This window comes from Grus americana, chromosome 1 (assembly GCF_028858705.1).
Source record: "Grus americana isolate bGruAme1 chromosome 1, bGruAme1.mat, whole genome shotgun sequence".
NCBI lineage: Eukaryota > Metazoa > Chordata > Aves > Gruiformes > Gruidae > Grus > Grus americana.
Genome location: NC_072852.1, coordinates 97,960,128 through 97,983,065, shown reverse-complemented (window position 1 = coordinate 97,983,065; position 22,938 = coordinate 97,960,128). Strand labels below are relative to the sequence as shown.

The 22,938-nt window shown below is 40.4% G+C and overlaps 1 protein-coding gene and 1 long non-coding RNA gene across 3 annotated transcripts in view; one reads left to right on the top strand and one right to left on the bottom strand.

Moving 5' to 3' along the window:
- Positions 1-1,610: 1,610 nt before the first annotated feature.
- On the bottom strand, positions 1,611-12,259 carry C1H3orf85 (chromosome 1 C3orf85 homolog). Of its 2 annotated transcripts, none has more exons than XM_054847081.1 (4): positions 12,164-12,259; positions 4,471-4,619; positions 4,185-4,270; positions 1,611-2,349 (listed from the first exon to the last, which is right to left on the bottom strand). In XM_054847081.1, the coding sequence occupies exons 1-4, from the start codon at positions 12,210-12,212 to the stop codon at positions 2,271-2,273; spliced, it is 363 nt and encodes a 120-aa protein (XP_054703056.1). In that variant the 5' UTR covers positions 12,213-12,259; the 3' UTR covers positions 1,611-2,270. The 2 variants fall into 2 exon arrangements, with proteins under 2 accessions (XP_054703056.1, XP_054703065.1); XM_054847090.1 differs by having other exon boundaries at positions 4,471-4,607; positions 12,164-12,250.
- Positions 12,260-12,392: 133 nt separating this feature from the next.
- Positions 12,393-22,938, top strand: part of LOC129201586 (uncharacterized) — a 71,878-nt gene continuing 61,332 nt past the window's right edge. The window contains exons 1-3 of the long non-coding RNA XR_008575443.1: positions 12,393-12,509; positions 17,319-17,362; positions 21,431-21,582. This is a non-coding gene — a long non-coding RNA (uncharacterized LOC129201586). The remainder of the gene's footprint in view (positions 12,510-17,318; positions 17,363-21,430; positions 21,583-22,938) is intronic.

Here is a 22,938-nt window from a genome sequence, read left to right as displayed (position 1 = left end):
CTGTGAAAGCCACTTGCTCATTTTCATGAGTGGCATGTATTTTGATAACAAAAAATAAGCACCTCATCCTTCACTGCTACTCATGCATGCACAATTCTTCCCATTTAATTCAGCAAGACTAATTATCTGAATTAGTGACATTAGCTTGAAGCTACAGCTTTGCAGATTGAGGCTCTGGCTTTCAGAACAGCTTCTTTAAAGGAATTAGTCATGTCTAAGTACAACAGAACTGTCAAATTGCATCCCCTGGCTTTGTCTGATGTTTTGGTCACAAAGCCAGCCTTATGCAAGACTGTCCTCATGGCAATAGACTTAAGGCAGTGGTTATTCTAATTTTATGGCGCTGACAACCATAAAATGGCTCATAAAGGTTGGGCAGTTACCTCACCAGCTGAGAGTAGATGAGGTAAGACACACGTCGTCTTACTGTCCACCTCATTGGTGGACTTTGTCATCCACACTCCAGGGATGCCTGTTTTCCATTTGCAAATCAACTCCTGAACTAACTCACATTTTTGTTTGACTTACCATGCAGGCACAAAAACTGCAGCTAATTCTCAAGCAGGTCCCAAACCCCTGTCTTGGCAGCAACAACATCAATTAGAGAGGCAGGGCTGAAAACAGCTGCCCTTCAGGAGCTGATGCGCAAGTGGCTTGGGCATCCCTGCCTGCAGAGTGGCAAAATCTGGGGACCAACAAGGTGCACAGCTGGAAGAGGCAGATCCTTTGATTTTTACTTTACGTCCATTTAGAATAAAGTACAGTCCTTATCCTTACAGTCCTGCTTTTTGCTACAAATTGAAGAGCTTCAGGTTCTGTCATGCTTGCACCATTACTGAGGAAAATACCGGAAGGATTAGGATCTGGAGTGCTCGCTTATCCAAGGTCAAGCAGCGCAGGGAAGAGGGACAGAAGGGACAGGCCATGATTGTGTTTAACTAGTGGGGTCTTTTAGTCTATACATCATTTGTCACCCCTTATCTTTGAATGAACTGTTCATAATTAAGTAGTGTGACTAAAGATGTGAAATTCTACATGGCAAATACTGAACTTGCACCTCATTTATCTCTTTCAAGTGTTTAATGAATTTTCAGCTTCAGTTAATGAATAATGGCAATTTCAGGCCCATTGTCTTATTCACAGAAATTAATAGTGGCCTAAGGATTATCTCATACCTAGAAGCATGGCAGAGATTGCCAAAATGACAGAATATGCATTTCATTTTAGAAGATCCAATATTATCTTCTAACTCATTCCAGTCAGTAGACAGTCCATATTCACAAAGAACCTCAAACCCACAACACCCAGAACCTGCTATTTGGGGATAAAAAATGAGGGGGAAAATTGCCTGCCTTAAGTTTACCATACATCTCAGTTTCCCCAAAAGGTCCTCTTTCTCCATGCAGAAATTTTGATCAGGGTTAAAAGCTTTTAATTGCTAGCAATATATTAATAACACATAAAAGAAACGTGGGAGCCCAGTACGTTCTTCAAAGATGTACTGAAATAAGGTAGATTAATGGATAGGAATGGGGAAGCTTCCAGACTTAAGAACATTGCATGAAAAACATTTTGTCATCACCACTTTTATAAGAAAAGGAGCCATGAACAATGTTTTCGCCAGCTTTTACTTCCATGGAGCAAGAAAAAGCAACTCACAGTGGGAGCTGTGGCTTTAGTTTTGGCATTCAAGACCAGGCACAGAAGTTTAAATGTGGAAAGCAAACCATATACATGATACGGATGTGTACTATAATACCTACTCATTTGACCCCAGCACTTGAAAAAATGGAAATACACTTAAAGTACAGGAAGTATACTCTTACTAGCCAAATCTGGAGCAAATGTGCTCAATTTCTCTTACCCACCTGAAGTGACTGATTTCCATTTCTTAACTGCCTCTCAAAAAGTAGCTGAAGTAAAATACTGAGAAATAAAAAAGTGAGTTTCGGTCACAGAAGCACAAATGCACATTTAAAACAGTTTTTTGACTAAACATTTATTTTTATCTGAAAACACAGGTTTGGTTTGGGTTTTTTAACCTAATCTGCTAAAAGTTAATGGTTTCCTTGTTTTCATCTTCTTATTCAGCTTACCATGACTTATATCTCACTCCTACTGATGAATACAAAATATGTGGTATTGAGAGATTTAGTGTGTTAATTTTGGTTTTAGACGGTGGGATGAGATAAAGTCATTTTATCAAATACATAATGGCAAATACATAACATGCCATATCCTAGCATTGCCAGATACGAGACGCGTAGGGTTTAATAGCTCATCCTTGTCTGCTGCTGAAGGTGAGTCCCAGACTGCTGTAGCATGTCCGTGTAAGATCTGATGTTGTCGCTAGAAAAGATGGAATAAATTGCTTTTAGAAAATTTTTGCAAAATTAATTTAAAGCTCCTGTCAGAAGCTGCACTCTTCAGAGTTGCAAGCTTTTGCAAATGTTTTCTTCTGGAAGCACAGCCCCTTAACCAGGTTCCTGTGTATGCTGTATAGGCTTGCCTTTCTTGACTCTCTCAGAAATACCACTAATCATGAACAATAAGGTTGAAAATCATTGTTTTACTTTATCCGTAACTTTTTTTGTAACTGCTAGCTTGATGTCTTTTCTACTATATGCCTTCATAAAAGCTCTGGATGTTAATTTCTGTTATATTAGCATTGGGAACTTTATTTCAGTCTGGGAGCTACCCAGCCTCCTTCTGAAATCATAAACATGCTTCAGTGGGAGTGCCTACAAATGTGTTTCTGTAAACTGGCTTTAATCCTGTCATATGACAATCATAAGGATTAGCATTCTGGAGGCATAACTCATCTTGCAGCATGCCTGGCAGCTGTCAGGATCCCAGCCTTCAGACACATGTATTGGACAACTAATAATTAGAGGTAGTTAGGCATTTTCTATGTGGATAAATTTTTCTGATGGAAAAGACAGGTTGGCTTTTTTTCCAGAAAACTGAGTAAATTGTCTTCAGGTAACCTCAGATTTATCATAAGATAAAAGTGACTGCTGCCAGCCAAGCAAGCTGCTGCCCATATCACTATTAGAAATTGTAGGAGAAAATCCTGCTGCTTCCTTCCAGTCACCCAAGGGCACCAGCTGAAGGCTTGGCAGGAGGGCAAGGAAATCACGACTTACAGCTATTCTCTTCTACTTTGCTTCTGCTCAGAACGAGTGAAGCTGACATCACCTTTCAGGTGGAACAGTCCTAGAAAGTTCAGTCTGAGACTCTCCAAATGAAATTCTTAAATTGTTAAAACAATGCTTTTCAAAAGCCACATTTCAAAATGAAACTTAGCGCTCACTTTTAAAAAGAAAGCTACTTTTAAGCCAATAAAATTCAAAGAATATTCAATTCAAAGTATATTTTGAGCAGAAGTCTACCCATTTTCCTGTTGGTGGTTACAGTCAGTCTGATCAGATTGCTATGTCTAGGTAACTAGGTTAAGCACTGAAACTTGAAGTTGTAAGAGTTTAGTTCCACCCACTCCTGTCCATTTCAAAAGACTGCAGTATCTTCATATGAAAAGTGTTTCACAGGAATAATGTGTGTATTCTGCACTGTGCTTGTCAAACTGAGTCTTTTAGCAATTGTCCCCTAAATTTGACAAAATTATGTCCCCAAAATGTGTACATTTCAGCATAGTCCTAAACAATTTCTCTATGATAATTTGAGACACTTCATGTACTTGTGTGCCGATCTATAAATACTGGTTTTCCCAACTGCTATGTCTCATTCTCTGTTTTGTTCTACTGAGTTTTTATTCTACACCAAATACAGTTTTGTTACTGAAATAGATGGAGTTTTTTATCTTTTAGTTCTCTCGTCAGGATTTGCTTTCTGTCTGCTTTTTAAATTGACTACGTAGGATATATTGCAGCAATTTAGCTTCTGTGGACTTTTAAAAAAATTATATATTCTTTGAGCTTTTAATGAATTCTTCCAAAGCATACTTAAAAAAGAACTTGCCACAATAAAGTGACTACATTTAAATAACTATAACATTTGGACAGTAAAACCAAATCTTCTTTAATTTTTCAAGATGTCTCTTATCGGGTTTGTTAATGTGTCAAGTTATGGCACCAGGACCCAATCGCCAGCTCTCTTACATTGGTCAGTTTTACTTAGGCACACGCATGCATTCTGTGAAACACTATTGAGAAACCCCATCGTACCTGGCAATCGAAGGATCAAAGGCAAAAGAACCCAAGTCCATGTAGTACTGTGCTGTGTCTCTCAAAGCTGTCCATGATTCACTAACCTGAAGTAGATCAAAACAGAAAAGAATATTCTGATCTTTGATACTGCTCAGTAGTCCCACACTGTATTTATTCAACTTTGCATACATTGATAAATAGGACAAATTCCTTCCTTTGCCCCAAAGGGTTACTGTTATGTGTTAATCCCAGACCTTTACCTTCCTTTTTTTCAATAGATGATGCAAGATGATGGAGAAAATACCTGTTCAGCCACAGTGTATCCCCATGCATTGTGGCTGCTGGTTGGGTCCCAGTAGTTCTGAGAATATGGTATTTGTCGTTTAAGTCGTATAAATTGATTTGCTGATTCTTCTGTCAGAAATGGTGCTCCAAAGACACCTGAAATGGAAGCTGAGAAATATTTGTAAAATCAGAAAAATATTTTCAAATATGCACTTCAAAAACCATATTTATACCTAAACCACAGGTCCAAAGACATGCTCCTTATTTAACAGAAATCAAAGATGGTCCTACCTTAGATCTTCAGAAAGATTTTGGGGTTTTAAGCCTGAAGTTAATAAAACAGCTGCTGTAAATTATTATTTTGTTGTTGAATCCAAAGTAAATAAGGCATTAACTTATTTTTAATAAGAGATTTTGTGACCTAAGAAAAAACTTAGACTGGAATTGCACTAGTCTCAGGTATGCTGAGAAGCCTAAATTTTTTTTAAAAAGCTCTAAATCTACCTATGAATTTAACTACACTTTCTAAACCTCCTGGTTTAGATGTAGTATTTATTTTCATTAGTAGCCGCATAGAAGTAGGATGCATGGAAATTATTCTGAGAGCAAAAGATATTGCACTTCTAATCTTGTTATTGTGTTGCTTTAGACAACTTTCGAGGTCACCCCAGATGCAGAAGTACTTCTTGCAGATCTTGAAATAACAGTTCTGTCCAAGAAAAAGGGCTGAATTCCTCATTAACTTCCTATGAAAAGCCCTGGTACAGGAGAAGTCTTCTCTTTTTAGTCTCCAGTGATTGAGACCCAAATTCATTTGGGGCTAAACTGGTCTGAAATAGCATGTCAGTCTGAATTGTACAATTTTTAATGAGCCACTGATTAAGTTCCAACTGGGATAAGTCAGCCAAGCTGAGGTCAGTGCCTGTAAACAGCTGTGCTCCAATTTAGTGCAGGGGGTTTAAATGGACACCTGAGGATGACCTGCACATACTTGGTACAGGTGGGCCAAGAACTTGAACCCTTGTGTAGTGTGCCTTACAATAGGAGCTCAGCAGGGCAAACTATTGCCTCACTGACAGCTCTCCAGTGCCCTTATTCCTGAATTTCTGTTATCACTAGCTTGGCTGACCATCCACAATATGGTCGTTCTTTAGGTTTTTTTAAATAGAAAAAATGTATGTTCAATGCATAGATAGGTAGCAGATATGTAAGCTAGACTATTTGCTGCTCCTTTTCACTTTGTTTCTTCTTATATCCAAAAAGCCACTTGAAAACAAGGTGAGAAAATGCTTGATTATACAGTAATGAATAAAAAAAAGAAGCGAAGGTTGTTGTCATCTATCTCTTAAGACACATGAAATAGTACTTTAGAAAATTTACCTAGCAAGCAATGAAAGTCCCAGTAGTTATTTCCTACTTCACTTTCTCTAGATTCCTAATTTCTAAAATCAGAAACTGGAGCCAGGAATTTTGGGGTAGGGGATCTTCAAGGAATAATATTTTTAAAAATGTTAACTCCACAGATAAACATAGTAAGTTCAGACATTTGGTGTGAAGACTCCTGTTGAATGAACTGCCCTGTCCCTTAGGGAACCGAGGTATAGCTATTTCTGTACCTCAGAAAACAAGACTTTGGCCTGGGGAAGAAGAAAAAAAATATTCCTTGCATTTGTCTATTAAGCTGTTATACTTCTGTTCCAGAGCTGCACAAGATAAAACTAAGCTCATCAAATTTCATTATTTTTCTGGCAATTTACTATTATCCAGTAGAAAATCTATGAGCTGTTAACTTCTCTTTAGTGAATTTGGGGAGTTTTTTTGGTATTAAATATTTTGTAAAATCATGCTTACATTTCTGGACTGAGATAACCAAACAGGGATCAGAAAATTGGCTCAGTGACAGGCTTCACTTTTGTTTAAATGTGTGTATAGTTAGTAAGGGCCATTAAACATTAAATTTTATCACTAATATGTGCTTTGGCCTTCCAGCTATATTGGGAGCTAGAAAAAAAAAAAAAAGGTCATTACGCAGCTTTGCTTTCTGTGTTGCTTTTCCCTGCTGCCAGCGTCTTCAAAGAATGAGCTGTAGTTCTGCTGGTGGGACAGTGAGGTGTTGTCTTGGCTACTGCGGTGCAGAGTGCTGTGTCTTAAGGGTATTAACTTTACATTTTTAATATACAGTCTGCTCTGGCTGCACCTGTATCCAATGAGAAATGCCATCCCTAACCATACTGAATATGCACTTTGATTAAGGTGCACCTGCCTGCTCTGAGGGGAGGCAGGGGTGTCAGCTCTGCTCTTGGCTGCTTTTGCCACCATTCACATCCAGTTCTTCTTTTCTGGCTGCTATCCCAAACTCTTCCACCTTTCACCCTTAGCAGCTGGGAGCCATCTCTGCAGGACTTGTCCCTAGCTGGTGGGGCACTCCAAAGAGGCACGAGTAACGGAAGAAAATCAGGCAAGTGCCTTTGCATTCAAGCTAATCCTTTAAGCTCACCTCAGTCTCCCTTCATTTTACTGTAAGGATCATTATGTGTCTTTGAAAGGGGCAAGCTTCCCTAAATGGGACAAACTTCACTCGCCTGCAGAAGAACTCTAGTGAAACCAGAAATAGTCCTGCTGGTCTTTCACTGGGACTACACAGACAAGCAGGGTTGCGCGTTTGCTTGTGCTCTGGCAGAGCTCGGAGAAGACAAGCTTTTAAAGCTCTAACATAGACCTAGGGGCATCAGACCAAAGGTCTCCTTCTGAGTAGCCCCTCTGAATGCAGTGTATTGTCTTCAGCAAATAGCTTACGTCTTGCCTCAATTTAAGTTTCTCAGACTGAGTATAATTTTCCCCCGCCTTTTGAACAGCTGAGTATAAGACTGTGGAAGAGTTTGTTGCTCAGGTAGGTGCTTTATAAACACAGACTATTCCTGAAGGACTGCAGCTCTCCATCTTGCAGAAGACTACCACAGAAACTAGGAGAATGGAGTTTCGGAGCACCTGGGCATGAGACTAGAGGGAGCTAGGAGCAGGTGGGTAATGTTAATGAAATGGCTCACTGTGCATAAAGTTGAACTGAAAAAAGATGAAGAATTTCAAATTGTAATGAAATAAAGTTAAGTCACTGTGAAGAGCAGTCAGACATGTTGTACACTAATGTTTTTCTTCAATACTGGTTTTCTTCTTTTCTCTTAGATAAATATGTTATTTGAAAAGCACATTTAGGGATTAATGGCCTAAAGGGAAAATAGGAGGAATGTGTGTGGGGAGTGAACTATTGCAGAGGCTGTATCAGCTGTTACCAGTTAGAGTGTTTCCTTTCATCCTGTCTTGAAGATTCACTCAGTGTTCTCATATAAAAAGCAAATTATAGAAAAAATTGGCTGGCTTGTGCAAGCAGATGCTTTGCTCATGTAATTATTGCCTTCAGCAGGTAGCTTTGTCTATCCTGTACACCTAAACAGATTGTCCAGAGGGAAAACTATTAGTAATCATTACTGCTGTGGTGTCTTCTGAGCACCTCGTTATGGATTAGTGCAAACTGGTTTAAGACTAAACTTGAGAGTGGGGAGATGGTGGTAGAACATTGTCATCTTTGTCAAAATAGTAAATGTGTACTTAATCCAGCATTGACTAGAAAAAAAAAAAATCCAACACCACAACAACAAAACCTGATTATGAAAAAGGCATATCAAATAGCTTGGAATGTCAAGGTAATAATAATAAAGTATTACAGTACAGCAAGCAAATTGCACTTAAAATATAAAGTCAGCCTGCATGGATCTTAAATTATTGTGCATTAAAATATCTTCATACTAGACTTAAATGGAAGCTTAACTCTGTTGTGCAAGGATAGACTTCTAGAAAGCAAGATATTTAGCAGGATACAATTACAAAATCTTCCCGGGAAGACATCTTTTTCTATCAGCTGAATGTGCAATGATCCCCTTCACACAGTCAAAAATGTGAGTATGGGATTCAATTTTGACACCTTTGCCTGCTTAGGCACCCACTTAATTGATATGCTTTTTGTTTTTTAAAAGCTGAGCTGTACAAGCCATTGTGTGCCTAGCAGTCTTTGGGGAGAGCAGGGAAGCCACCATTTGCATGTCTAATGGTAGAATTAAATGATAAGACAAACCTTTGAACTTGCTTTAGTTTAGGATGTGCTTCCCCCTCTTCCCTCCCAGGAGCCTTTTTGAACTAGGTCAGCAGTAGTGTATAAGTGGTGAGAAGCAATCTCAAGGCTTGGGACCAAAATTTATCCCCGATGTGCATCTACCACAGGGAAAAGTGGTTTATGTCTGATTTGCTGTGATATTTACAAAAAATTTGACAATTACTTAGCAACACTTCATTCATTCTCTGTGCACGTTGTCATACAAACTGGGACCATTTGTTTCTCTCCCTAGTTTCTGAAGACTATTGCAAGTTTCTGACAACCTGAAAACCTATTGCTGAAGTTATTTGTATCAATGGAATTTAAATGTCAAGAGTTGGCAATTGTTCTGGCTCCTTTCCTTTTAGTCTAATAACTCTTCTTATTATCATCTTTGGTGATTGTCTGGTCAAAATGTCAGCTCGCAGGGGTAAGGGTGCTGGTCTTATCAGCACTTTAGGACAGTGCTTGGACACAGGCTAAACTTGGACAGAGCTAAACTTCAACCTTGGACACTTTAACCTTGCTGAGGTGGCTGGTGCTGACGTGTTGGGAACTTTGAAAAAGTAAATTAAATGCTGCAGCTCAAGTATGTTTTTTAAGAAATCAGCCAGAATGGGGGGACACCCCCTCACCCCACCCCGCCATGCTTCAGTTAGCTAACTTTCTAAATCCAGAAAAGATTCACAAAGCCAGACCCTGGGACTTGGTCTGCACACCACAGTGTGCAACAGTGCAAGTGCTGAAAGAAAAGTGTGGAAGCAGCTAGTGTTCTCATCACTAAAGTATTTCTATAGGTTATCTGGCACTCCATGGAAATCAAGACATGGTTATCTGTAAGTATGTTGCATATGTGGGTGGATTGCTGCAGGGATGGTCTTTAGGATTCTGCTGGCCACCTTTGGGCCACATGTCACATTTTCTCAGTTGAAAAGCACAATTATGTTAAAGTCAGACACCTGAATATTGCTTTTTCAAACGGTGAAAAAGAAATGTGCGTATGCACGTTTGCTATGTATTCCAAAGTGTTTGGATGGTAACAGGCCTTATAATTAAGTCAGTCAGATTTGGTAATACCTGTTGATAGAAAAATTTAAAGTCGCTGATTGTTAAGTGCTTCGACACTGTTCATATCACCTAATCTTTGAAATTTCCGTCTCATCTGTTTATTCTTAAAGCTTGAATTCTCTGTTCTTTGACAATTCTTAATTTTACAGCACCAGATACAAGGGCTCTCTGGTTCAGGAGATGAGAGCTCAGTCATTAGCAATCATGAGAGATACAGCATCAGCCTCATTCCCTCATCAGCAAAGGCAGACAAGTTACACTTAATGCAGAATTAGCTATTGAACGTATTGCTGGTGTGAAGCCAAGGGCCAGGAAAGTTGTCAGGTATGGGTAAATATCAAGGCAATTTGGCAAAAATCCTAGATAATCCTAGGGAAGGAACTACTTCCCCTGCAGCAAAGTATTAAAAAAAGCATTGGTCCTGCTCAGTGGGTCCTGGCAAAATTTCCTTTCTACATCCATATGCGGCCGTCAGTTTAACCTTGAGTGAACGGGCAAGACACCTCAGTCAGACATTTCAGAGACTTCAGTAATGATCCCAGTGCCAGGGCACTACACTCTTGTACCCCATCCCTTACTGCTGCACTCTGCAGAGGCTAAAGAAAAGATCCAACAAACAGCCCAGAACACCTCTTCCCGGAGGTGTGAAGATGGTTTACTATGGGGAGTGATTCATAGCAGCTGAGCTGAGGGTGTGATGAAGTGTTAGGTTCTCATTAGTGAATCTTACAGCCTCTATTTTGATTTACCACTACCTTGACCATTGTTGAAAGGATTCACAATTAATGAAAAACCAAACTGTTTGTGATAAATGAAACTTTTAAGAGCTCTTTAAAATCAGTCATAAATGGTTCTTTTTGCCTTTCAAAGAAAGGAACCTGGGGAAAAGGGTCTTTCTGTTGGGAAAGACAGACATATCAGGGAGATGAAAGCAAAGATAAGTCCTCCAAAAGGAGGAGCAGCAGGCTGCTGTGCTCCTGGTTTGGTTTCAGGTGACACTGCTTGTATCATGATGGCCTTCAATGGAAAGGAGGTAAGGTTCAGGAAGACAGACAAGTACCCAGGAATAGTCCAGCCTCAGGTGCACAACATATCAGGAGGGGCAAATAAGGGGAAAGGAAGGTTACTAGGTGAGGTCTAACATTGCAGGAGAGAGAAAGGTCCTTCCCATCTCCTTCCCTCCCTGCAGAAAGCTGGAGAGGGACTGTTTACAAGACCACGTAGCAATAGGACAAGGGGTAATGGCTTTAAGCTGAAGGAGGGTCGATTTAGACTAGATATTAGGAATACATTCTTCACTATGAAGGTGGTGAGGCACTGGAACAGGTTGCCCAGAGAAGCTGTGGAGGCCCCATCCCTGGAAGTGTTCAAGGCCAGGTTGGATGGGGCTTTGGGCAACCTGGTCTAGTGGAGGGTGTCCCTGCCCATGGCAGGGGGGTTGGAACTAGATGAGCTTTGAGGTCCCTTCCAACCCAAACCATTCTATGATTCTATGATATGACAAGGAAGAGAATCTGGCCCAGGAAAGTACACCTGATTGTGGTCCCAATTCACAAAACACCTTTTTTATTAATTCATTAAGTATTGGCTAATTCTGTCTACCTCATTTTGCCTTAGCTCTTCAGATCTTGTATTTACTGCATGTGTATTGGAGCATTCAGATCTAAGAAAAGCTTTTAATGCATGCATGTGGATGGAGCATCTTTCCATGATGCAAGCAATCACCTGAGAAGTCAATAGTCACTTAGTGCCTGCCTAGTTTGTTCTAATTTAATGAGGAATAAATTAATCTCACATCATGTGCATCACTGATCATTGACTGTACCAGTCTGTGCTGCTTTGGAAAGAGCATTCCTTCAGCCTTGCTGATGCTGCAGACCTGCTCTGTCCATTTTTGCTCTGGTCCAGGTCTTACAGGTGAATCTTTGATTTTAGGTGCCCTGTTTGCAGGGTACTGTGAAGGTTCAATGATCAGACAGCCTGCGAGCTTTAAGAAAAAAATCAGTGTCTTTAAGCAATTCAAATCAGACATCCCAGAAATCACTTGTGAAATAGATCATTTCAGGTCCTTAGAAATGCATGAGAAATGTCCATGTTTCTTACAAACAATAAATGATGAGATCAGAATAATCTGAAGATTCCAGAAAAACAGTATTAAGCTCTTTCTACAATTATAGCAGTTCAGGAAATGATCCTGTAAGAACCCCTTTGGTCAGGAATGTGTCGTCGCTCTTAATACCCAAGGAGTTGAGCAGTAAGAGGTTCAAAAGTAGTTACAAGGACCAGAATCAAGATTGCATTTCACAGAATTTGCTATGCAGTCTTGTGCTCACCCACTCTCCCATATGTCCCCGCTGCAGTGATTTCCAGTTAATTCTTTTGCATCAGTGCTGTTCCGATGGTAACAAGTTTTTGGTTTGTTTTTTTTTTTCTTTTGTCATTCCCTTCTGGCTTGGTAAATAGTCAGCTGACATGAGACAGGGTGCCAGGCACTTACCTGTAAACAGCAGAGCAGACACCAAAATTTGAAACATTCTCAGAGACATGGCTAATTATCCAGAATGTGTTTCCTTGGCAAAGCAGAGGCAGTCAGACAGCTTTATACTTTGTTATCTTTACATTTATAAATCATTGACCAGATACTTGTAAATCGTTGGTGTAGGCAGAGGGCAGGGTACAATGCTTAGTTTGGATTTGTCCTATATACCTCTGCACACTTTGGACTTTGCAAGCTGAGCCTCTAATGAGCCATAATGACTCGTTATTGTGTGGATACATTAACTTCTGCATAAGCTTTATAATGCAAAACAGCACACTGGGCATGTTGTGTGCCCACTGAACAGGTAGGTGTCTGCAAGTCAGTCTTCTGCATGATTGTTTTCCCCTCCTTGTGGTAATGGATGTGAGCATTTGATGCGAATATGAATGATGAGAAATGGTGTTTGAATCCACCTGCTCTGAGAGCAGTGCCTAAACAGACAGTGTATTCTAGTTGTATCATGCTTGGATTGAGGAAAATAAACCTATGATAAAACTGACAGAGAAATCATTAGGACAGGGAAGGAGAAAGGGAGTTGGGTTCCTGCCCTGAACCAGGCACAGGTCACAGTGTCTCTTGTTGCCTTCTGCTGATGTTGGGACTCTGTGGTATGGGACACTGTGAGTTCGTACTGTCATACCTGTCCCATCTCTCCAGTTAAATGTTGCCTTATAAATGTTTGCCTTGTATATAAAATACAACTCACTGTTAGTAACAGTTGTCTTGCTGCAGACCAGTTTACCTTCATAAGCTCACCTACGTGGATGACAACGGACCACAGAAAAGTGGACCTTTATCACGCATTGAGGCGAGCTGATCTGCAGTTCACCAGCATAGGCGTGTGTGTAATCAAAGGTTTTTACGTCAGGGAATTAGACCTTGCTGACATTACTGGTCAGGGACCAGACTCCGCGCTGATGGGCAGCGGTACTTCATTCTTACGTTCACAGTGAGAAACATCCAGTCTATACAGTGGATGGAGCAAAGGTTTGTTGGGAAGTAAAATAGCATTTAGTTATGTAACTTCAGAGGCTTACATGTTTTGTTGTTACATGTGGGTGGGCAGGAGGGGAGACTTGAACAGGAGGTCTAACAGTGGAATCCTTAATCTTGCAGTAGGTCGCTTCACAACTTCAGTATTTTGGTATTGTTCTAAAAAGAAAATAATGAATCAATCAACCCCACTTAGTAAATTCTGCATGGAGGCAGATGCTCTGCGCTCTGGAGCCATGTTAACAAATATTAATTATCCAAACTTGGTATGTTGGGACCAGTCTTCCCCACCTCTGAGCTACTAAATTAAATGTTCGATGTCAGTATTTTTGTGGACTAGCATTAAAGGTGTGAGGACTGGGGCATTTACCAATGGGTGATACAGATGTCTGTGACAGGTGAGTCTCAAGAACTGTAGATCTCCCAGAAATATGTTCGAGGAGAGCATGCTATAGGTATGCTTTTCTCTCTCAAACTTTTCTGTGCCATCATCTTCAGCTTTTTCCATACTTTTCTCTTACATGGGCCTGCCTTTATATTGCAGTTTCCCTCCCATGGGTTTTTCCTCCCAGTTCCTAGTATAATGTATGGAAGAGCATGTTGGTGTGTCATTTTATATTTATTGCAGTTACCTCTCCTTTAATGTGCAGCCCGCTCATAGAGAAAAGTGCTAGTGATATGGCCTAGGCAAAACAAGATGTTACTAGCCAGTAAGACTTCTCTGCTACCTGGGAACAGATGACAGGGAGGCATGCTGGACTGGCAACACAAACCCAAGACATCTATTCCTCCTATCTCATCTTGGGAAGCAAGAGGATGAGACGAAAACATTTTTCTTAGGAACAAGCAGAGTTGAAAAAATTATAAAAGTCAGATGGAGGCCACAGATCCCAACTGATCCTGAGTACCCAAAGTCCAGGCTTCCAAAACCTAAAAATTCATCCTTGCTCTTGCAATTTCCAATTAAAACCTGTCATGTGCTGGAGAATATGATTTGTCTATATCTTTTATTGATGAAGCCTTGATTCTGTTATAGGGAAAGTCCTCACTGGGAAGCACAGAAAGTCCTCTGGTGAGGCCACGAAACATGGTGGGGATGTTGCAATGCCTGGAACCACGCTCCGAGTTCAGAAGAATGCAAGGCTTAACTTGACTGTAGAGCAGGACAGTGGTCAGCCAGCGTAGGACATGACACAAGATCTGGGAAGTAGCTAAACTGCAGACAGGATGTTCCCTTGGACATATAGATCCATGACACCTGAACACTCCTGCTTTTCTTTGTTGCATCCCCTATCCTGCCACCTTGCTTCCTCGTCTGATTTTGGTCTTGCTCCCGGTCCCTGCTCTTTCTTGCCAGCCTGCACAACTCTGCCTTCTTCCCTCAAGGTTTGTCTTCCCTCTTGTAGCATGCTCTGCAATTTCACATAAAATGATGCTATGCCTGTAAAACCCAGCTTCTTTAGATTGAAGAATTTATTAGTCTCTTATAAGGACAACAGCTTCCCAGTGCAATTTTCCTTTCCTCCTCTCATACGTGTCCCGCTTCCCATACCCATGTGGGTATACAGCTGTTAGGTTCACCCCCGCCCTGCTATCGCCCAGTCTCACCTCTGCTCAGAACAGCCAGTGCTCGTGCTGAAGCCCTGTAATGTGTATTTAGTCTGGGGGTTGCATATGCCCAGCTGGCTCACATACAAAAACTTTTAGGAGACAGATGTGTTCTTAGCTGTTCTTTAAGGGCATTATATAGGCAATCTGGATATCACTAAAAACCCATGAAAAGCATGAATGTGTTCATTGAATGCAGAATTTTAGCTGTTAATCACTAACAGATATGCAGGCTGCAGTTTTCTGGAGGATTTATAACTTGGCCCAATGGCTCAAATTTTCATATGGAGGAATGAATCATCATATCATTTTGATATGATGCCCTCCCTCTCTTGTCAAATTTCTATTCCCTACTTTAAAGCATGGAAAGCTTATTCAAAGAAGTTGTCATCAGAATACTCAGTGCAAGTTAAACTTCCCCCCACACATCCTTGTCTCATTTGCAGAAATAGCTGAGATATTGGCTGAAATGCTTCCAAAAAGATTTCAGCTTGAGGCAGACACCTGACATATTTGGTCTGATTTTTTTTTTAAATGGTAAAAGTTTAACTGAGTGACAGACAAGTGGAAGTAGGATTATATGAAGGGACATTTCAGGCAATGGTAATGGTCTTATCAATAAGGTGTGTAGGGTAGGCTTCAAAAAGCAGAACTAAGGGAAAGATCAGAACATTCTTCCTTTTATATTTCATAATCTTAGACAGTAAATCACCATTTCAGGGGAAAGATCTATGCTCTCCTACTGGTAACATTTTTTTTTCTTTCAGGAAAAAGAGAAAAAAACCTAAAACTGTAGCTGATTATAGCTGTAACAGTTTTAGGAAGAAAAGAGATGGCATCTTTCTTAAAAACTTCCTAGGAAAAATGCTGACTGTTGGATATATAATGAAGAATGTATCTCCTTAAATAACTTTTCAATGCATTTTTGACTAGTGAAATAGTTATAAAATGGCTAATTTGTAAAATGTTTGAGAGAGAGAGGAGACGAATATCCTTAAGGTTGCTTGTTTCTTCAAGTTCGTTGAAACCAGCTAACAGATAAAAAGTTATTGGGAAGGAGCAAACAGGTAGGAAATCATATGTAGACTGGGTTAGGGAACAAAAAGGAAGATTAAGTTGAACAATTTGAGCTACAAAATCCACATTCTTTTTCTTCCTTGGCACCTGCTTCACACCTGTACATGTGCCTCACAGCAGGAAGCTTAACTCTTTTTGTCCAATTTTCTCATCTAAGCGTAATGCTAATCTCTTGGGCTTTGTAAACCACTATGTAACTGTTGAAAAATGTTATCTTCTGGTGTATTTAATATCAAACTCCTCATTTGTTTCAGCTTGTCTAACATTTGCCAGTTCTGTTTGTTCATCTCTAAGACATCTTTGACTTAAGTGGATGTGCCTACACCAGTGTTGAACTTTATTTTTTAACAATTTGAGAACGCCTGTTGTGTTGCTGTTGTATGTTTTTGGAGTAGAGATGAGATGAGTGCAAGGTAATACTTAAAGGAATATAAAGCATATGCAGAATGTGAAAGACCTCTCAAAACAGAGGATACATGCACAAAAAGTTGTACGGGAGTGGCAATCTACTGTAAGGACTAGAACCAGGATGTGTATTAGCAGCATAAAGAGCCTATGAGCTTCTCTTACCTCGTCTTGTTCTTATGTTTGATATTCTCTGCCTGATTTGGTCTAGTTAAATGGAGAAAGGAGGCAGTGCAAAGGCAAACTTGGGCAGCCTAGGTGAAGCAGACCTGTTCCTGCAGCTGTGTCTTAGGAGCACAGCATAAGACGTGTCATACTGGGTTAGATGCTTTGCAGTGGGGGTGCTGCTGCAATTCAATACAAAAGATGGTCCTCAGCAGCAGTTTTGGGAAAGTACTCGGGGCTTTTCAGCATTTTGGGTCAGTCGCTGATTCCTTGCTGCATTATTTCAGTTACTGTTTGCTATATTCTGCCTCACTGCCTCTGAATAGGCAAGTCGTGGACGACACCTGCCATCAGGCTGGCACTGAGGGTGTCTATCTACGTGTGAGCCAGGGGCAGCACCCTGGTTCCAGCTGCCGCAAGCGGTGCAGGGGAGGATGCCTCTCCAAAGTCACCGCCAAAGTCCTAGTATGGTTAAGTGCATCCTGCTGACTAATCTGCCTTTACAATATTTTCCTATTTTTAGGGATTCATTATCCCCTACTTTTCCAATTTGTAAAGGCAATTTATATAAATCTGTCTGCAACGGAATTGAGCTAAGACCTACAGGGAGGTCTAATGCGAGCAAGTTAACAGATCTTCTATTGGCCACTACTGCAAATGCCTAGCGTGTTTTGAAGTAAGCCTACTGGCATACGGTGAGCACAGCAAGATTGTGCATTTTACACCTTCTGGCTTAGAGATGTGCTTTAGTTCAGGTTTTTTATTCCAACCAGCTACAGCTCTTGATAAGCTTATGTTCATCTGTGCCAAACACCACCACCAGTCCTGTCCTTGTGCTAAAGCACTTTTGTTCTCTCACTTTTAGGACTCCTGAGGGCATGAGTGACACTCTTTTTGTGGGAGGAGAAGGTATGAATGCTTTAACTCACCATATTTTCCCAGAATTGCACTGTCTAAACCTCTCACTTTTCAATGACACATACTCCTCAGTTTGCCAGTTCCAGGAGCAGGTGCTGGAAGTGGCCCTCAGCTCACGCCTCAGCTCCTCCAGGCTGCTGTCTGCAGCAGGGGCTGCTCCAGAGAAGCTCCCATGGGGCAGGAGGAACAGCTGGAAGCAGGGACAGGAGCTGTCTATTTAAGCCTCTCAATTTGTGAGTGTCTTGGGGCCAGGGTGCGAGACCATCTGATGGCATCCACCTCCCTTTGGTGGTCAGGACACCTTGCCATGTACCGTGAGCGTTCAGTTGCTCTTTGGGTGCAATGGGAGCACCTGCACTGGGATGCCACCAGGGTGGGCACCTGTGCCCTGGTACTTGGGCAGCATGGCCATGTCTCAGGCAGAGTCACAACGCTGTTTTGCCCTCCCTCTGGCTGGATTTCTGGGGTGTAGGTAGTAGTCAGGAGGTTTGTTCCTTCCATGCCCTCAGCTGTTCTTGTCAAGTCCCATTCCTACTAGCATCACCTACAGGGTCAAATCTCATAGTCCTTTTCTTAACATGTGGTGAGAGACCAGCACTGCCATTTACTGCAGTTTCATTCCTTTTCATTGATACAAAGTTTAAGAAGGGATGCCAAAATTCAGGAAGGTGGCCTAGAAAGTGAGATAATCATTGCTTTGAATGGTCATCTTGTTTGCAAAATTATGAACGTCATAGATGACTGTAATGTCTAAGAAATACATCTTTTCTTGCTGAGATTGTAATAAGTAAAATTCTAACATCTTTCACAGAGCGTTTACTACGGTGCATTCAGTATTTTTCTACATTTTCAGCAACTTCATTATGCTTTACATTATGTCTGATTTTGTACCTATTGAGTGTCTTATTTTCATGGGATAATGTGTGTCTTCAATGCTCAGTGAAGTTAGAGGAGCTACAAGCATCTGGATTGTCTAGGGAGTTTTTTGGTGGTGGGTTTTTTTGGGGGAGGGAGTTGTGGTTTTGTGGGTTTTTTTTAAACATTGACCTCAAGTACAGGTCCAGGGGTGTAACTGAGTCGCCAGCTCAATCAGCCCCACTGATAACACTGACACTGGCCTTGTTCTCAGTTGACCTGAATGTAGCTGCCCCAGTGTAATGAGGAAAATATGGTGGCATCAGACTGTGCAAGAAGCTGGAGCAATGCGAAAAATCTGCAATAGACTGTCAGTACTTTATCTTTCTGCATAATCTTCTACAGAATAAGTAGTAAGCATTCAGTCTCGGTGCTTTTTGTTTTGGTTTGGTTTTTTTTTTTAAACTTCAGGTTTCTACTTTAAAATCTCCTATGGTAGCATGACCTGTGGTTCTCGTGGTGGCAGCCAGAAATTGTCACAGCATTCCAGACAGGCTGCTGCTGTCTGATCTTGCTGCAGTGTAGATATTAGCTGACAGGTCTTGGAGCTGTTCTAATCCATCACTCCTGATCCATGATAGAGAAACTGTGGCTTGCAGAGAAAAAAAACACACACCATGTTCCTCTTGATGTAGTATAAGGTATCGCAAATTGATCTTACACAATTTTGAGGTAGCAGTCATTTAAGATTTATTAACACTATTGTGGTAAATCACAGGATAAAATTGTATGATATTTAATGGCACTCAATTATCAGCCAATTAAAAAAAGTGATTCAACACAATTTGTTGTAATCAAATTTTGCAACTTAGTTAAAGATTCAAAATGGCGAGGTTCACATGAGACAACAGTTTTCTAAATCAAATCACACACACATAAATATAGACACAGATGTTAACCTGTGATCAAGATTTTTCTGTCTTCACAAATTGTAGTGAATTACTCACTTTTTCCTTTGCTGGCGTTTGTCAGTGGACAGTCTGAATCCTTGCAAAATCTACCCTGAGAGGCATCCCAATTTAGGGGGAAATACTGGGTCGCAGTATGCTGCAATCCCAGAGAGCTCAAAGGGTCTCACATAGGATCGCTATTTATAGGATTGTGAGATGATTGACTTTGGTCAGTGGTTTTTTATCCATTTGGGCCATAATTCTTACCACGTAATTCTGGTACCTTCCAGACTGGGCTACGCTCCAGGCAGCAGGAGCTCCAGGTATGGTTAGGGAGTGCCCTGATCATCCCATCTCACGGCACCTGTAACGAAAACAAGGAGGTGCCAGGTTGTCCCAGCTCTCTGCACCTGTAACCAAGACAGGAGCACAATGTTGGGATCACAAAGTGGCCCAGGGATGGGGGAGCTGCACCACCACGTTCCACCCCATGACCAAAGTCAGTCTATTTCTCCACAGAGCGGTGGTGTGGTCACCTCTTGCCTCTGTGGTCACCTCTTGCCTCTGTGCCTATAAATAGACAACGCTGCATTCCAATTATACTTTGAGGGAAATTTTTATGTTAGGTTAACCTCTACAACACCCACATCCAGAATCTTCTGTATGTTCTTCCTGCCTTTCTGCCAGCGGTGATGTAGGAGCTGTGGTAGGTGTAACTCGAAACAATTTTAAATGCAGAATTCTTGAAGTCCTCCCTCTCTCTTCTGGAAATTAATATACACTACTGGTCCTGCACAGATTTGAGGCAGCGTTTATGAAGTCAGGCTGATCTACCCAGGGTGGGACCTGATGATTCTGCTCCCTTTAACACAAGCCCTTAGAGGGGAGGGCATGTGGATGTCATTTCTCAGCTAAAACAATAAAGCTGTTGGGAGTGTCTTGTGCTGTCACTTTTTTACTTACGTAGTTCAGCAACTTCTAACGTCTATAAACAAACAAATCTTTACTTGTTGTAAAGTCAATTTTTATCACTTCTTAAAAGCTGAATAACATACAACCAAAAGAATTGACTTTGACGTATAGGACTGAGCATCAAACCATAGCCTGCATTCTCATAATCCTGTCATAAAACTGGGGAAATTAGTGTCTCGATGAGAAATATGAAAAATTCTATAACTAGAGTAATATGAGGAGCATTTTCAGTGCTGTCACAGACTGCACTGGGAATTAACTGCTATTGGTGTGACTTATGCCACAGGTGTGTTTAACACAGTCGAGTTAAATCTTTTTTCTGACAAGTCTGTCTGTTAATCTGGCTTCGATCCTCCTGTCACCTGCTGTTGCTGAATGTGGGATGAACTGATCCTTATGTGCACTTGGAAGACAAGGCCTGGTTTTAAATCTCATTATAGTGGTAAAACAGGGATAGATCCACTAGGAATGGAGCTACACAGGTATGAAACCTGTTTTGATCTCTCTAATTACAAAAATACGTGTCTGCATAGCTCCAGCTCATCATAGATCGTTCCACCACACTATCACAAAAGGTTGGGGTTTTTTTAATACCAGATTCAAAAAAATATATATTAGCCTTATAACTCAGTAGACCACAGCCCTAGTAATTGCATCACCACTTAAATTGTAGCAAATGAATGCACAGAATACAACATAGAAAAATGATTAAAACATTGTTTGAGAAAGGAGGTTAGATGTCTTGGTAAGCATTTTGTGAAGAATTCTGTTAAGTATTTCTAAACAATTTTGTATTTGAATCACGAGACAAAGCTGCTTTTTCTTGACTCCGTATGTCTGAAATGGAGGATACTGCTCCTGATCATTAGCACAACACAGTTATTTGATTTATTACTGCTAATTACTTCTAATTTTTTAAAACATTCAAATTTATTTTTTTTTAGCTCTACTTATGACTTCCTTTTCAGAGTGACTGTGGAGATGTTCATAAATGCCTAGCAAATATTATGTTTTTAAGGACAATTTTTGTGTGCGTATGTGTAATCTGCAATGACTGAGGAAGATATTCTCTGTCAGCTAGTTGGTTAAAGCTTTGACAAAATCAGCCATGCTCTACAAAAGTGATACAGAAAATGGTGACGCATGATCTGAATGAAGTAATGCAATTCGTATGTTTTGGGGGTTTGGGGCTTTTGTTTATTTTAGTTTTTCATTGTTTGCTAGTGGGGAAAAAGTATTGAGCTGAACCTACATGGTTGTGTTTCCTTTGCTACTGCAACAGTGACTGATGTCTGGGGCTACTCCATCTCAAGAAAATACTGGAGACGTTCACTGGATCTCAGAGGAAAATAGAGATTGGAGAAGTAACTGCTGCAATGTTATAATGATTTGTCTAATTGCTTGAAAGAAAGACAGTACTTAGCACTAAATCTGGTAAGCAATCTAAACCTGTGTTGGCATGATGGAGACATAGGTTGAAGTCTCTGAGCCTTGTATCTTGATTTCCATGTTCCTGTTTATTGTAGGTGCAGGAGATTAAGCTTTCTCTCTCATGTTAAATAGCATCCCATGTTATCTAGTCTAGAATCAACACTTCTAAATGCAAAAACTTGGGTTGAAACTGGCATGTTACTTTGAGGAGGAAAAAAAAAAGACATTTTATCTTTAATCTGTTGCAATTAATTGTTACACTAAATTCCCCCCAGCCATTTCAACTAGTGTACAGATCAGTTTTCAGTTGCTAATTAATGTAGACTTAACTTGTCCTTTTAGCACAAAGTTCCTCAAAGAAGCAGTTGTGGCTGATTGTGTATTTACCATCTCCAAAGAGTATAAACCTCTAAAACTCCTTTATTGTGCATGCAGATTTATTGTCTTCAATTGTTATTTAATGGGATGAATACTTTAAAATAACTACCAAGAATAAAAGAGAAATCACACAGCAGGCAAGTTGCTAGCCAAAGTTATTTCATAATGTGAAAACACAATAGCTCAGTAGTAGTACATGGGGAAATAGAAATTTTTAAATGTAATAATTTTTAATGTAAAAAAAACCCCAACAAAAAGTAGTTCCCAATTTAATTCTAGAAATTTTCTTTTAAATCACAAGCCAAGTTACCTTTTTCTAAGAAATAAAACATTTTTTTGTAAAGTCATAAGGTTTAAAAAGTTACTCTTTAATTCAAGCATTTTTAAAGTGCAAAGTGCCTGGATGCAAGACTGAAATAGCATGTCAAAATAAAAGGAAATGGTGAGCATTTTTCGACTTTTGCAGCAGAATATCTGTACTTAAACAGGAGGGGGAAGAGAAATTTCTTATGACTATTTCCAGAAAGTCATTAAGTAAAACGTGCCATAAAAACATGGTATATCAGAAACAGTATATTGACAAGGTGTTAATTCATTAGTATGCTCCATGAGCGCAAAGATATAAAATATATTGTCCAAGTTCCTTAATAACTTCCTGGTAGGCTGGAGACGGGAGGGAAGGAAGGGTCATTTCAGAAGTACTTGTGAGTTAAAAGGTAATATAAGGTAATGTAATACTTGAGTCCTTTTCTACTTTGCAAGAAACTAATGTTCTTTGAATGGCCCATTGGCAGGCTGTGCCTGGAAGTTTATAGGTGAGGTTATTGTGGCGTAGAATGAAGCCGTTAGAGAGATTCCTGCTGTGCCTTGCCTCTCGCAAGAAGGCTACAGAGGACACCTGGGCTTACCTCTGCCTTTGGGTCCCCGTGCTGCCAAATATTTGTAATGCACAGGATAATTCTTCTACTGTCTGCTCTTTTC

What these genes read in the sequence shown, in the direction of transcription:
- C1H3orf85 (XM_054847081.1), bottom strand. Translation starts at nt 12,212, where the DNA reads ATGTCTCTGAGAATGTTTCAAATTTTGGTGTCTGCTCTGCTGTTTACA. An exon ending in GTCTGCTCTGCTGTTTACAG is followed by an intron (nt 4,620 to 12,163) that starts GTAAGTGCCTGG and finishes AATATTTCTCAG; the next exon opens with CTTCCATTTCAGGTGTCTTT. An exon ending in TTTGATCCTTCGATTGCCAG is followed by an intron (nt 2,350 to 4,184) that starts GTACGATGGGGT and finishes CATCTTTTCTAG; the next exon opens with CGACAACATCAGATCTTACA.